This window comes from Argentina silus, assembly GCF_951799395.1.
Source record: "Argentina silus genome assembly, chromosome: 12".
Classification (NCBI taxonomy): domain Eukaryota; kingdom Metazoa; phylum Chordata; class Actinopteri; order Argentiniformes; family Argentinidae; genus Argentina; species Argentina silus.
In genome coordinates, this window is record NC_139666.1 from 10879075 (window position 1) to 10894144 (window position 15070).

Below are 15070 nucleotides of genomic sequence, written 5' to 3' on the forward strand. Positions count from 1 at the left end.
TTGTAAAAATGTCAACAACAAAAAATTATATTTGACATTATGGGGTATTTTGTGTAGATCAGTGTAAAACAATGACAATGAAATCTATTTTAATCTCCACAAAATGTGGAAAAAGTCCAGGGGGTGAACACTTACTGAAGCACTGCACTGCTTTTGAGGTCTGAAAACATGTGACAAACTTTGATTTTGAAGTGAACTGTCCCTTTAAAATCACATCATATAGTCTTCCTTTTTCTTTTTACAGTTACTTGAAAATAGTGCCCCATTCCAGTCTCATGTCCGTGGCTGGTGATTGACTTGAATATGTTGGCTGAACCATCATCATAAGGCCATCAATCGTCTACCTAGACATGTGTACACAAGGTATAAGTTCCTTCTGATACGACACTGATAGCTTTAGACTGGTGCAGACATTCCCTGTGAGTCATATGGGTGAACTGAACACCGACACTGTCTGGAAGCAGCCGAGTCTGTCTGATGTCTGTCTGGTCAGAGGCCAGACATGACTGTCCCTCCACTCTCCCAGTCTGGTGCACCTCAAACGTTCAGCAGACGTGTAGTGTGAACATCTACTCATTTAAGTTTCTCTGGTGTCCATGTCAGAGTTACTCTCATTGACATGGATAGAAGAATTCTTGATAAAGTCAACATTTACAAACTTTCAACAATGGATACTAAATGACTATGTAGAAAAGTAAACATAAGTTATAATAAGTTGTAATACAGTATTACCATCAGAATTAATAACAGAATAACAATGACAAGCCTGTAAGTACAGTAGGTGTATCGACTCTCTCTACATCAAGATTTTACATTCTCCAATGGTTGGCCACATGATACAGAAAGTTCCATACCACAACAACAACCATAGCATCTACATAGCGTAGCTTGCTAATGCTACTGCCAAGTATGGTTGGATGGATTGAGGGGCTTTAGTGTTGCTGAGGGCCCTTGGTGCTGCATAGACATGGTAGGAGGCTAGCAGCTATGTCCCTGGCATTGCCAGTGCTACTCACTTGAGGTCATGCTCCAAAGTGCAAAAGGATTCTTTTTCACAAGGCAGTCACATAAGTGCCTGTGATATGGCTGAGGGAGCAGAGGTAGTATAGGACACATACTGATTCACTTTGCTCCATATCAACACAGCTTCCCTCACAATTATTCTCTGCCATTATACCACTTAGTGACTGTGTTTTTTACATTTCAGCCTTTGATATACGCAGACTACAGGAAGAAAAAAACTGTGCCAAACACCATCACTACCAGCATGACACATCAAAAGCCATATACAGAAAATCAATATATACTGATTATTATTATTAGATTGCAATAATCAGTGAGGACACTTTAAAACACTGAAAAAAGTACAATATTCATGAAGTGTCTTGAAGGAACTATTATGTGGAATTATTATATAATATTGAGTGGGTCTTGACAAACATAACTTCTGCTTCATATCACTTAGAAGACTAAATCACATTCCTCTCCATTTTAAAAACAGATATCATGATCTATAGAACACTCTCACACAGAAAGCTATGTAGCTAGACTCTTGTCTCCCATAAGATATCACATAGAATTGATATGGACTGGGAATAATATTGTGCCCAACAGAAACTGATAACAAATGAACCCATCCATGTGTAAGAGAGAGAACAAAACCATGGTGTATTTCTCTGAGTGGTATTGAAGCTGATGTGATGACAGCAAATCTATTTACCCACAGAGGTTTGTGGCAGTCATGACTTGGCTGCTTTGTTATGTAAATGCACCATGACACTGCAAACGCATGCAGGGCTGACAGGGTCTCAGGCAAACTGCTTCTCACGACTGGGATAGCTTTTAAAGCCCATGTAAAACAAAGCCATGTCAAGCAATGGGGCCTCGCAACAATTCAGAGAACCCATTCAGTTCAACCCCAGTAAACTAAAAACCCCAATAAACTAGTCAGTCAGGCACACTGGCTGTTGATATTGCCACGGCAACTAGCACTGAGGCGCCGGCCACACCAAACTATCAGAAAACTGATGAAAAACGTATACGTATAAAATCACTATCTGATTTGATCTGTGGAATTCTACCAACTGAAAAATGTAACCAAGCACCTCAACAAGAAACCTCATTTCTAATTGGCTAAAAAAACTGCTAAAACGTATGAAATAGAGATGGACAGACCCTTGTCATCTCTGTTGTCTGTCAACAGATGGCTCCCATAGAGAAACAAGTGGCTCAATCTGTAATTAACAGATAGTGTGGATAGTTCTAGTGACATTACCACTAGAACTATCCCTATCAAGACAATTTACCACTATTGTTGTGTTTTGGTTGCTTTTTTGGGAGTATCTGTGTGTCAAAACAGGGACGTTTAGCACCGTTTTTAATCCATTGCTTTGCTGATAATATAGGGCTTATACTGTATGTGGCTTTCATTTTGAAAGACTTTTTGCCAAGAGAAAGACTACCTTTTAAGACAAAACAATTCAATCTTGCAGCCCCCATTTATGGGGTTCAGGGGCTAGAGGGCTAGGGGGGTTGAGGGCAGTGATGTCATTGGTTTCTCAAGTGCTGCTGAGGATGGGTCGCGACCCTGCGACTCTGGGATTGTGACAAATAATCAGCTGTTCACTCTGACATATTCCCTTTGTCTTCCTCAATGGTGCAGCTCAAAAGGCTGAGTGAAAGGCTGTCAACCCCGTCAGGTGCAAGAGCAGCGCTCGCCCGCAGGGTTATGTAAGGATCACATTGAGACGGGCTAACAAGGAGCCACACTGTTCACGCCTGAGGTCACTGAAGGTGTCATTCTACTCCTTCGCTGAGAAACCTAAGGATTTCACTCTCACTCATCCAAAGAGAATGCCAAATCCATGCTAATCCCTGGACTGTTTCAACAATAGAGCGAGGAGGGCATTAGAGAATTGCAATCACTCTCTAATTTTCCAATGTGAATCCTGGGTCAAGTAGGGAGGGAATCGGGTAGCGGGGGCTCATTTGAGACTCCCATATCGAGTGAAGACATTACACTGAGGAAGGATAATCAAACGCTACAGCCATCTGATCAGACTATATACAGGAGAACAAGCAACAATCTGATTAGCCTCCCTTTACAAATCATGCAGTATTCTGAAGCGCACAATGACGGGCTCCAGAGTAGACTGGCTGAGAGAGTGATAAATACAAGCTGAGAGCAACTCATTAAAAGCTGAGCGAGGTCTAATACCGCTGATATTCTTTGGTTAGCTCTGAGCACTGTAATTTCAGGCTTTACCATGAGTCAGAGGTCTGAGCTGCACCCCCTCCCTCCCCTGAGGACTGAGCTGCACCCCCTTGCTCCCCTTACACACACGCACACACACACACACACACACACACACACACACACACACTCGCACTCGCACTCGCACACGCACACGCACATGCACACAGACACACACACGCACACACACAGACACACGCACACTCACACTCACACTCACACTCACACACACACACACCCTCTCCCCCTGATCCCCAAAGATACAGAGTAACTGTAATCAACACCTGCAGTAAGAAAGCCACTGCCAGGGAATGGCTGGTTTGGTCAACCAGCCACAGACTGACTTGTTCTGTTACACAGAAGGCAAAGTTTCAGTCTTGAAATTCATTCATTTCTAAAGCATAGCCATAATTGTTAGCTTTTCAACATAATGAATGTGCTCCCTTTTTAGTACATGGCACAGAGCATGAGTTCTGTAAACTCTCATAGATCATAAACTAGGCCTGGAGATGAAACCTTGGCAAGAATATAATCTAATCTGCACTGTGGAAGGAATAATATCACTCCTGACCTGGAGGAAAAGCATGTTTTATCAAAATCAAAATGAGTTTCTGTTTAATTTCACCCAGTCTGACAGGTTACAGAACATTAAAACAGAAACAGTCGTAGGCATACATCTTAAAAAAACCTGATGTTAGTTCAAGTAGTCCATGTGTACTGCAAGGCGTACTGTATGTCTGTGGTGAGGTAAATCAACAAACTTTGGCTTGGTTTATGATCTCCTCTCTGTTTCAGGTGGGAGATAGCTGTACAGTACAGTATCTGCTCTTACACAAGCATGCAGTGAGGAGTTATTGGCTTGAGGACAGGAATTCCATGTAGAGTGATCAAGCAGAACAGACCCAGAGACCCTGGGTCCAGTGAGGAGTGAAAGCTGATCCAGTGCCAGCAGCACTCCTTCACATTCATGTCCTTTCTAGTCACCACTCTCCATGGCAGGGTAAGTAACAGCATGGGTGGGAGTGAGACCGTACTGTACCTACATAAGTACTGTGTTACCACAACCACCATTGACATACTCTACATACATCATAATAACGTTCATGTATAAAGCGCTTTCATTGCGGAAAGAATTGCTTGAAAGCACTTGACAAGAGAACAAAAATAAAGATTAAATATAAATGAATCAAAACAACAAAGTACCAGGGAAACCGTTGGAGGTGTGTCTTTAATCCTGCTTTGAAAACTCCAACTGACTGGGCAGCCCTAAAAACTACCTCAGCTTGTCTGAGGCTTTTCAGACACGACCAGGTGTGCTGTTGATGGTGCGTCCGGGTACTAAGTCAGGATCTCATAATCACATGGTCTGTACATTCTGTAGGGAGCATGCTGACATGGCATTTTCATCCCCTCATTACTTGTCATTTGCCTACTCACACAACCAGTTTCCACGTCTCATGCCCTGCAGTTCCAGACTGACCAAGCGCCAAACATGACGGATGCCTAAATTCCGTCTAAATTGTCTAAATTTCAATTTACACATGTCTTGGTTGTTTTTCTGGCATTCGTCTTGTGACTATAACGCCTGAGGTTTTCAACAGTAACATACAACAGGGGCATTATATTATGATATATTATGTGTGTGTGTGTGTGTGTGTGTGTGTGTGTGTGTGTGTGTGTGTGTGTGTGTGTGTGTGTGCGTGCGTGCGTGCGTGCGTGCGTGCGTGCGTGCGTGCGTGCGTGCGTGCGTGCGTGTGTGTGTGCGCCAGGTCATGAGTAGAATAAGTGCCTCACCTGAGTTGCACTGCTTTTGGTCCAGGGTAACAGACACTCAGACACGAGGGATGAGACGGTGGAGGGAATGAGCTCGGGGAAAGGATTTGGAACGGGGGCAGCCTGCAACTCCTCTCCTTCTTTACTGTTACTGGAGGGAGAACACAAACATAAAACATTTACTGACAACCGACTGTCCTCCATTCCTTCTAACACAAACAATATGCCGTCAAGTCTCCCCATCTGGCCTGTGAAAGGCAGCCGTGGTAATGTCATTGTGATGATATATTAGATGATTGGAGGGGCTGTCTGTCTGTTTGTCTGTCTGCAGCTGCCAGGGCCTACAGCCAGTCATGGGATCTTAGCGTCTATACCTGAGACATCAGATTTCACATCTTATAGCCCTGACTGTAGCTTGAGAACAAGGCCAGCATGTGCTGTATACTGCTTAGTTATTGTTAAGGCCTTTGTTGTGGAGAATGTGTGTTTTCTGTACATTAGAAGGGTACAGAATGCTTGGACAGTTGATACTCTCAAAGACAACACAGGCGTGGGTAACTGTGACGCTGGCTGTCTCGGCACGGCCCCCCTCCTGCTCTCAGCCCTCTCTGGCAGACGACACGCCCAGGCAGCACACAGACAAACAGACATTTGATAAGACGATAGATAACAATGCATAGAGAGCTGCCCTCAGCACTGAGCAGCTTAGAGATAGGACTTGGGAGCCTTTCTCACCCTATAGGTTAGCTTTCAGCCCCCTTAACCTTACGAGATAATGAACTTGCTTCATTAATTTCTATGAAATCTCTTATATATATATATATCCATGTCTCCCTATTCATTCATTGCGAATCAACACCTGAAATACAGTGTTTATAATCCTTCTGCGTATCTGCAGCGTGTTTGTGATATCAGGGAGCGGCCATATTGGCTGTTATGTTGTTTACGTCTGAAATGCACCAAGCATGTCCGCTTAATCCGTTCACATCAAATTTAAGCAGAAAAGGCTGCCCTGTGTGGGAATGGTAGGCTGACAAAAGCATCTACATAGGCATTTTCCAATACCATGAGGAGATTATAAAATCAAGATGTAACACAGGTTTAGATATGAAGGCCTTGAGCTCTAATAGGTGGCTCACATTGACATGCCTTGACTGCTCTGTAAACACAGCAGTTACTAAGTTACTAATTACCACCAGCAAAGTAACAGGTGCTTGATTCAAGTCCAGTACTTTCAGTGTACTATCAAAAATGTGGTAGAACTATTCACTGATAGTTGTGTGTTCACCGCGAGTGTTTACAGGTACAAAGTCTACAGTTATTTTTCAAATGGACCTCCATGCCCTAGGAATACAAAGGGTACTATTCTTCTGTAGAGGAGCACATTGTATGAGCTCACAAATCACATATGTTAAAGATTAACTTTAAAGTAGTAAGTTACAGTATAAACCAAGATAGATACACTGATGCCCATGGTGGAGAGGCAGAGATGTGTGCTACTAACATTCATTTATAATGTGTGTGTTTTACATCTCAAAACATTCATCAAAACATTGCTAAAAAAAGGAGATGTTTTCAATCAAGATCATTCATACCATCATCACCACCACCTCCAAATGAGAAATGAACCATACCTATTCCCCTTGCAGACAGCTGTCCTGTTGTGCTGGGCATTTGGTGGTAGTAAAGGACCACGCAGCGGGATGAGGGCTGGGCTGGAAAAGCCACTCACATTACCCTTCCCACTCCGAAAAATCTCTGCTTTCTCTCCGAGGCTTCCAGAGGTGTGTATATCTTCCAGTGCGTTATTCATATCACTCGCGGGGGCCGGCTATATCCAAGGCATCATCTGGAGCAGAGAGAAGAGACGAGCTGTTGGTACTGGGGAGTGTGTGCAGAGCAGAGGCACAGTGTGAGAGCTGGCTGGGCTACCCTCTGCTCACAACTCAGGCAGCACATCACACAGACAAGCCTCTCCAACTCATCTGCTGCCCATGAGGCTGGCCCAGTGGGGCAAAACGATCCCTCCTACCAAAACATGATCCACCACAGTAAAGTTATTTTTAACGCAATGACTCCCAAATGAGCCAGCCTGGCTCTGACACAGTGGCGTATTAAAATCCACAAATGTGTTCTGTCCCTGTGGTCTTGGCGTCTTAAGCCTGTGTTTTTTGTTTTGTTCTTGCTGTTAATGTTTCTCTTTTTTTTTTCTTTGTTTTGTTGTTTTTTGGTTCTGTTTTTTTTTCTTCTACTACCTGAAAACTAGCAGACCTGCACACAAAAAGCACACTTACACAGGTTCTTCGTTGTTGGTATGCAACTTAGCTCTGTAATGAGTCCTGGAGGGCAGCCAGTACTATAAAACCAACTGTTCCTTTGTCACAGACTTCGCACTGAGGTCCCGACTGCACTTTAAACTCAGCACTGTGCTGTAGCCCATGCATGTGGACGGACACAGAGAGTATCTCAGCCAGACAGAGGGGTTGAGCTGTGGTGTGGGCTGTGTCATTCTGTAACAGGCTCTATGCGGGGGGATGGTTTACATGATAACATCTATCTGAAAGGTAATGTGTAACAGAGCCTGAGTTGGAGCAGAGAGGCTACTGTAGATAGTGACTGACTCACTGCATGTGGTTAAGGGAACATCTGGCTTCATTACTACTGTAGTTTACTTTGTCTGCTGAAAGATAAATGACGTGACATTGGTGAACACTTAGAAAAAGTGACTGTCTCTTGGTATTAAAAGGAAAGCAATAACACAACGTATATTTTATGAGTAAGGATGAAAAAGCAATCACTTGTTTGGAGTGAATCTGCAAAGTTATATAGTCAAACTGTAATTTCTTAGAAATGGCTTCATTGGACTGAAAAGTGAATGTGAGACTCATCAATCTATTAGTTAACTCATCAATTAAACTAATAGTGTGTCCCTTGAACATTTCACAATTAAAAACAACCAATAAAAACACATTAAAACAAAAAGCATCCATCTATGTTATGTCTGACCAATTGTTTTACCACAGTTGGGTGTATTGTCAACCAAGTGCTTTAGTTGGCTAGCCAACTTGGTGAGTGGCAAGCATAATCTAAGTTAGCTCTCTGTAACAACCGAATTGAACTGCTTAAATTACCAGAACCTGTTGGGAAAGCAATGGATTTTAAATGCTTTGCTAGTGTCTCAGAGTTCACCACTTTACGAACAGCAGAATATATAGGACTAGAAAGGCCAGCTATGGAATTTCAAATGGGCTTGTTCTATATGCTCGAAGCACCGGGCTTTGAGCACTAGCTGGCCCCTAGTAAGCCTTGGCACGCACTGGCACCACAAATGTTCTCGTGGGCTACAACACTCTAAATACTCTTGAGTAGGGATAGGCATTTGAAATGTTTTGACTGTTCGAGTACTCGCATGATTATACTCGAGAACAAGAACAAAACAAAAAAAGATACACAGCAACTTTAACACTTACGCAGTGTATATCGAGCGGATAGACAAAACGGAGATGAGAGGAAAAATGACTTGTTTTTCTGCAATCAGCAAAACCATCAGCCGAATATGGGAGTCTATCCAGACACCTAATTTGCTTTATTTGTAGCCTAATAGAAGGTACTGAAGCTGCTACACCGAATCAGAACTCATGATTAGTGCATGGACGTGGGTTTCTTTAACCATGGGTCCTCCTCACTTTTTGTGATAATAATGTTATCCAATAGTTTAATGTTATCCAATTTAAAAGCCAAATTATAGGATCAGACCTGGCTTAGCCTACAAGCGGCCCAAGCGAATGCTTGAAGCCTCGCGATTGCCAAAGAGCGCCCTGATATTTCATATAAATATGATTTAGTTTACTGTAATGTTACAGGATTCCAATAACGTGACAATATTGCCACCGCAACCCCAACACGCTTGCCGCGGCCGTCATATAGCGGGTGGCTTTTCTTTACCACTGCTAGATTCTAGTTCTAAAACGGCATGTCAATCGCTCAATATTGGGGGCGTCATTTTCGCATTATTGCAAAGGTGAGATTCAGTTCTTTTCAGCAGTATGCATCAGATAGATCATGAGACATATCCAAAAGAAACAAGGAAAAATAAAGCAATCAAAATCACCTCTTCTTAAGGAGGTATGTTAAAGTCATGTCTACTTAACTTTGACTCCCATGACGTCTCTACGACATCATTAGGGACCAAACCGGGAACTTATTGGGATGTTCTTACAACCATTATCCACTCATGTCCCCCAGGACGTTCTCAGGACGTTCTAGGGACGTACAGTACTGTCCTGGGTACATTCTGGGAACCTAGCTAGACCAATGTTGCACAGTGAGTGTTTTGAGTGGTTCTCACATACTTTGTATTTGCATTTGGGCGAGGCATTTCTAGAGATGCTGAATATGGAACGCTAATAATTTGGGTGAGGAAAGGTGGGTTGCTAGACCATTGTGTAAAAAAAATGTGCTGGGGATCCCCAGACTCTCAAACGTGTCCCCCCACATAAACCAAAGCAACGCCGATGAGTCTAAATATCTAACTAGTCAGAAGGACAACCAACTTTAGAGTAACAGCTGACTCTGTCAGGAGGCAGGAGCTGCAAAGATGTGTTATCTGTGTGTGCACACAGGGGTTGAGAGCAAAGGAAAGGAGAGGCATAACAGCAGAGAGGGGAGAAAAAGGTTAAGGCCTATTCAATATCCAGCTCATCATGGCTCTGCCTTTTCTTACCATCAGATCACTCAGTATGGCCTGAATTTACAGTAATGAAGAACAAAAAGTGACCTCTGGTTAAAGATCGAGTTTTAACATCCGTTCGAGTACTCAAGTACTCAAGCACTCAAGCCCATCCCTACTCTTGAGATTGACACAGCATCCATTCCCAGAACATGGCTTCACTCTAAATAGGCTCCTGTGTCAGTGTTGTTGAAGCAGCCCCTCTAGCAAAGAAATGGAAATCAGACAGATCTGTATGGACTTGAGCTGTGTCTCCATTAATGCACTCCCCATGCAAAGAACCCTTAGTCTAACAGGACAGTCACAATAACACAGCTCTGCCTGGGTTGGGTTACCTTTTCACTTAGACACCATCTTATGAAAGGACCTCTCTCTGGAGAGACAGACGTAGCCTACTCACAAAGCATGACACCAACAAAACAAGAAACAATCAAATAGAGGGCAAAACTGACATGCTACTGCTAAAATCTCTATAAAGGTGAATGGGAAAAGTATCCCATGCCTGTTCAACGTAGGCATTGACCAGTACACAATAACAGCAGAGGGTGTGTGTGTGTGTGTCTCTGTGTGTGTGTGTGTGTGTGTGTGTGTGTGCGTGTGTGTGTGTGTGTGTGTGTGTGTGTGTGTGTGTGTGTGAGAGTGTGTGAGAGTGTGTGTGAGAGAGAGACACAGAGAGAGACACAGAGAGAGACACAGAGACAGAGAGAGGAGGAAACAATATAGCTGAGGTCCTACAGTAGCAGTGACTGAGACAAGGACACTGAGGCCAGGCAGCATGGGCAGCCCAAAAATAACCCTGGCCTGAAACACATTCTTCGGGTATCAGTCAATGCAAATGCTTTCTAATTACATTAGTATAAGATGAGAGCCAACACTATTTTAGGACTCAGTGCTACCTCATCTAGTTTTACCACCATGACTGTCCCTACACAAGACAATAGCTTGTGAAATCCAGTATTAATCATAGCTGTGAACAGAAGTGCAAGTACTGTACAGTAGAGTATGAGTAGGAGTCAAACACACACACACACACACACACACACACACACACACACACACACACACACACACACACACACACACTCAAATGTTGTATTACTGCAAAGTGAACAGGCCAATTCCATAGCATTTTCACCTGTTTCATCCCCCATCTAGTCACTCCACTCAATGCATGTACCGTACCCTACTGTATATGAACTGAAACATTGCCATATACGTGCTTTCCCCAAGGTCATATTGCATTCTCATACATTCAGCAGCCCACTGAAAGTGATCCCCTCTCAGTTCTCAATCCATTGCTAAGACGGTCTGGCCCTGGCCTGACCTTGTCAGAGAGCTCAACGTTGTCTTCGCTGGAGCTTTGGAGCTACACTTTCTCAAGAGTTTCTATTTAGAGCTATAGTGTTGAGCAGAGCAGGATATTGTCGGGGAATTGTAATCACAAACCTGTTGGTAGTGATTTATTAGTGCCTTATTCCTCTTCTACTGTTCTGAATGACTGATCGTCCTGGCATCACTTCTCTGCTACAGTATGAGTAACATATGAGTTTGCAAAGTTAGCCACTCCTTCTGAGAGAGTTGGGCAGGTAATGTATTTACAGTGTCACAGATAAGTTATGACACATACTGGCAAAGACAAAGAACGCCTCTGTCTTAATTCAATGTTGTGTGGTTTTGGTCTAGGTTATTAAACAGGTGTGCGTTTGCACAGCAACTGCTATAAATCTATGATCAACATTTTTTTTGTTCGAGGTGTTGGCAAACATCGTCATCCTCATCAATAATTTGTCTTCCTGGCACACTCCCAGCTTTATGTTCAGCCCCACATTCAAGTGGCACTGCACTTACGGAAACTGCAAAAACAGTTATTCTTAGACTGTCACGTAGAACCATAATTGCATATTAGAAACACACAGCACACATTACACAGTATCTCACTCATTTGACCTTTAGAGCACAACTGACTAAGCAGTCTGACCACAGTGCCCGTCCCAGCTGGCTCCACTACACTACATCAGCTGCTCCAGTGAAAACCTCACAGAATGGAAATAGCAAGCAGTATTTCCAACACTTTATATTCTGTCGAAGCAAAAGAGAGAGCAGCGATAACAATATCATACACTATTCTACGCTTTTCTACGACTCATGACTTATATCATAACAAATATTCTATTTCTAGATTCTTAGTTGTACAAAATACTGTTGTGCTTTCTGGTTTCACAAACTAAGACATCTGAATCTAGTTGATTGGAGAAAAATGTTGTATGAGCCATTATGTGCATGACTGACTGACCAAAACACCTCATGCTGCTGGATTAACAATAGACAAAACCTTGTGACAAAACAGTTTTATGTAACTCGGCAGTTTTGCTGAAACTCAATAAGTTCCACAGCTAAATAACCAGATGAATGTAATGCTTGATCCAAGAATCAGATTATTGTCGTAGGCCTATGGTGTAATAACAGGTCATGTTACTGTGCAAATATAATGTTTCCTACGACTGTATGGTAATATTTCACTAGGCCATACTAGCACTAAGGTAGAGAAAGAGACATATGCAGATAGACTGACAGAGACAGAGAGAGGGAGAGGGGGAGAGAGAGAGAGAGAGAGATCACAAAACATATTTTTTACAGGTTACAAATCGTGTATCTCTACAACTATACTATGATCGATTTTCCACTGTTTGCGTCTACATCAACTGAATAGTTTTAATCATGGGAGATGAAGTATGGAAAAAGAAATATAACATTGCATTCAGTACCAATGACATCATAGGTGAGTTCAGACTGTAATCTTAATACTGGACCTCTCCTCTCCTGTGATCCGTTAAATCTCAGTAATCTCCCTATGTTGACCATTACTGTCCCGTAGTTGTATGGTTGTATAGTTTTTGATAGTTTGGCAGAAAGTAATAGACACTGTATGTATAGTAGTAACAGGGGGATAGTTTCTCAGTGCAGAATTACCATGGGTGATTCCAAATGGACTGGAGAATCTAAAGCTTGAGGCTGCTTTTCAACCTTCCTACTGTCTTGTTTCACAAATCTGAATTACAAAGCTAGTTTCTGCATATCCATTGTATCCTGTGTAAAGAGGAAAACACAGAAATTTCAATAGAAAATACAGTAATTATTTGATAAATGATCATAATTCATTTGTCAGTAATAATCTATTGCAGTATATCATCTCAATGTGTTAAGCTTTACAAATCCCATTTGAACCATGGATATTAAGGCAGGAGAAAGAATGTTAGTTTAAGTGAACCCTGATTCATGGGCCTACATGGATAACAGATTTGCCAAATGAGGCAAAGAATTGTAAAACAAAGGTAAACTGGGCTTTCTTTAAACCATAATCTGTCTTTTAAAAGGATAATCCATGCAATCTAGCATTTCAATGAATGTTGTTTTCTTCAAAAAAAATATACAAATACAGTGGGACTTTGTGAAAGGCTTTTGTGCTGTATGACTGATTGACAGGTATTCAGTAGCGGACTGGCTATCTGGAGCACCGGGAGAATTCCCGGTGGTCCGGTCGATCTGTGGGTTAGGGTTCGGGTTAGGATTGGAAAGTCAGCTTCAAGTCCAGGGCCGTTTTGTTGTCAGGGTTAGGGTAAGTCCGTCCCTGCAGGTATTCACATCAACTCACGGTACATAGAACTGCATATTCAGTGATATAGTCGCAGTTAAATCAATATTATTTTGACAAATTCATGTGTTGAACTGGGATGTGTAAAACCAGTTCTCACTAAATAACAGGTTCACATGGAACCGGTTGAAGTGACTATCACATGCCCTCTTATTTCACTGCATGAACTCAGGCAAACAAGAGACAGACAGAATACACAAGGGTATAATTACAGCCTACTGTAGACACTTCTAGACACTCAGACTCATGCCTGGTGTCCTCAACCACTATCTATATTCAGAGATACTCCTGCCTATAATGTAACGTTAGCATGCAACCATCGAGCAAACACACTCTGTGCAAGTCTAGGAGAAAGAGTAAAATCTGTACCGCATAGCTGTACTGTTATACTGCCCAGGACTGAAGAGGTTTCAGCTGGCATGTCTATTGTTGAAGATAAGTGGGTATTTTAGAGGCCTCCTTATCAATTGCTAAATATACACACACTTTCTTGCTGAATTTAAATGGAGCAATGTATCCAGCAATACATTTCAAACCCATTCCTAGATTAAAAATAGAGGTAGGCCTACAGTATACTGCATCTACTAGTGATAATAATAATAATAATCATAATAATCATAATAATAATAATACACTTCATTTGTATAGAACTTTTTTAAAACAAATTTACAAAGCGCTTTATGTGCACAGGTAAACACAGTAAAAGCAATGAACATAATTAAGCATACAACACCAAGGGATATTTAAACAGCAACAGTACCCAACACTTTATAATAACCTTACTTGATATGCATTCATGCATATGCTTATAATTAATGTTTATGTTTACAAACGTCGAAAAATGCTGGAATGTATCTATTCTCATGAATAACCATTTATTAATAAGAATAGATACATTAGGTCTATATGATTTTAGTTTATCAATGTTTAGGTCTATCAATGAAACTGAATTGGTCTAAGAATGAAGCACCGTCATCTATTACTTCAAAGTCTTCGAATGGTAAATTATTCAATGATTCTGATGCTTCATAATTTCAATTTCAAGCAAAGACCAATATGTTGGCACAATGTATCCGTTGGGTGGATTTATAGAACTCAAATTGACAACGTTACAGACGTCAAGGGTTGATATGCATAGTTTCCAACGCACTTCAGGGATGGAACAGTGGACTGGGGGTAGGCGACAGCCTATATTTCACCTCAACAGGTAGGCTACATCTACAGTATGCATGCGTAAACGTACCTTTGCTGAAACAGTAGGCAGGAATATGCACCCAGACGTCGACTGTTAAAAAAATATTTGGAGTCAATTTATTCAAAGTGACTATGAGCCGGATGAAAAACTGGTTAGCATGGACACAAAACCACCGGCAGGAACACAGTAGACTCGTTTTAAAAAGAAAATCTAATTCACTTGAATATTCATTATTTTAGGGACCTGTCTTAGTAGAATTTTAGGTATCATACCTGCTGTTCGATGAGATGATAATGTTATGTTGGTTGTTGCTTCTCTCGTCTTCATCGCTGTCCTCGTTCTGCCACTCCAGGCGCACTCTCTAAAGACAGGTGTTCATCGTGCAATTACGTCATGCACAACCCTCACGTTTTACCTGAATGATGCCTCTGACACCCAAGCATGTTGATGGCTGGCTGGGGAAAGTAT

At 42.0% G+C, this 15070-nt stretch overlaps 1 protein-coding gene across 2 annotated transcripts in view; it reads right to left on the minus strand.

Annotated features, from left to right (window-relative positions):
* The window catches only part of grb14 (growth factor receptor-bound protein 14), a 32960-nt gene extending 18035 nt beyond the window's left edge, over window positions 1-14925 (minus strand). Inside the window, exons 1-4 of one of the 2 annotated variants that reach the window (XM_083681497.1) lie at window positions 14875-14925; window positions 14651-14692; window positions 6661-6875; window positions 5048-5177 (exon numbers count right to left, since the gene is read on the minus strand). In XM_083681497.1, the coding sequence (XP_083537623.1) occupies window positions 5048-5177; window positions 6661-6839 (309 nt within the window). In that variant the 5' untranslated portion in view covers window positions 6840-6875; window positions 14651-14692; window positions 14875-14925. Of the gene's footprint in view, window positions 1-5047; window positions 5178-6660; window positions 6991-14650; window positions 14693-14874 lie in introns of those variants that run through there. The other variant, XM_083681498.1, reaches the window with a different exon arrangement.
* Window positions 14926-15070: the final 145 nt, after the last annotated feature.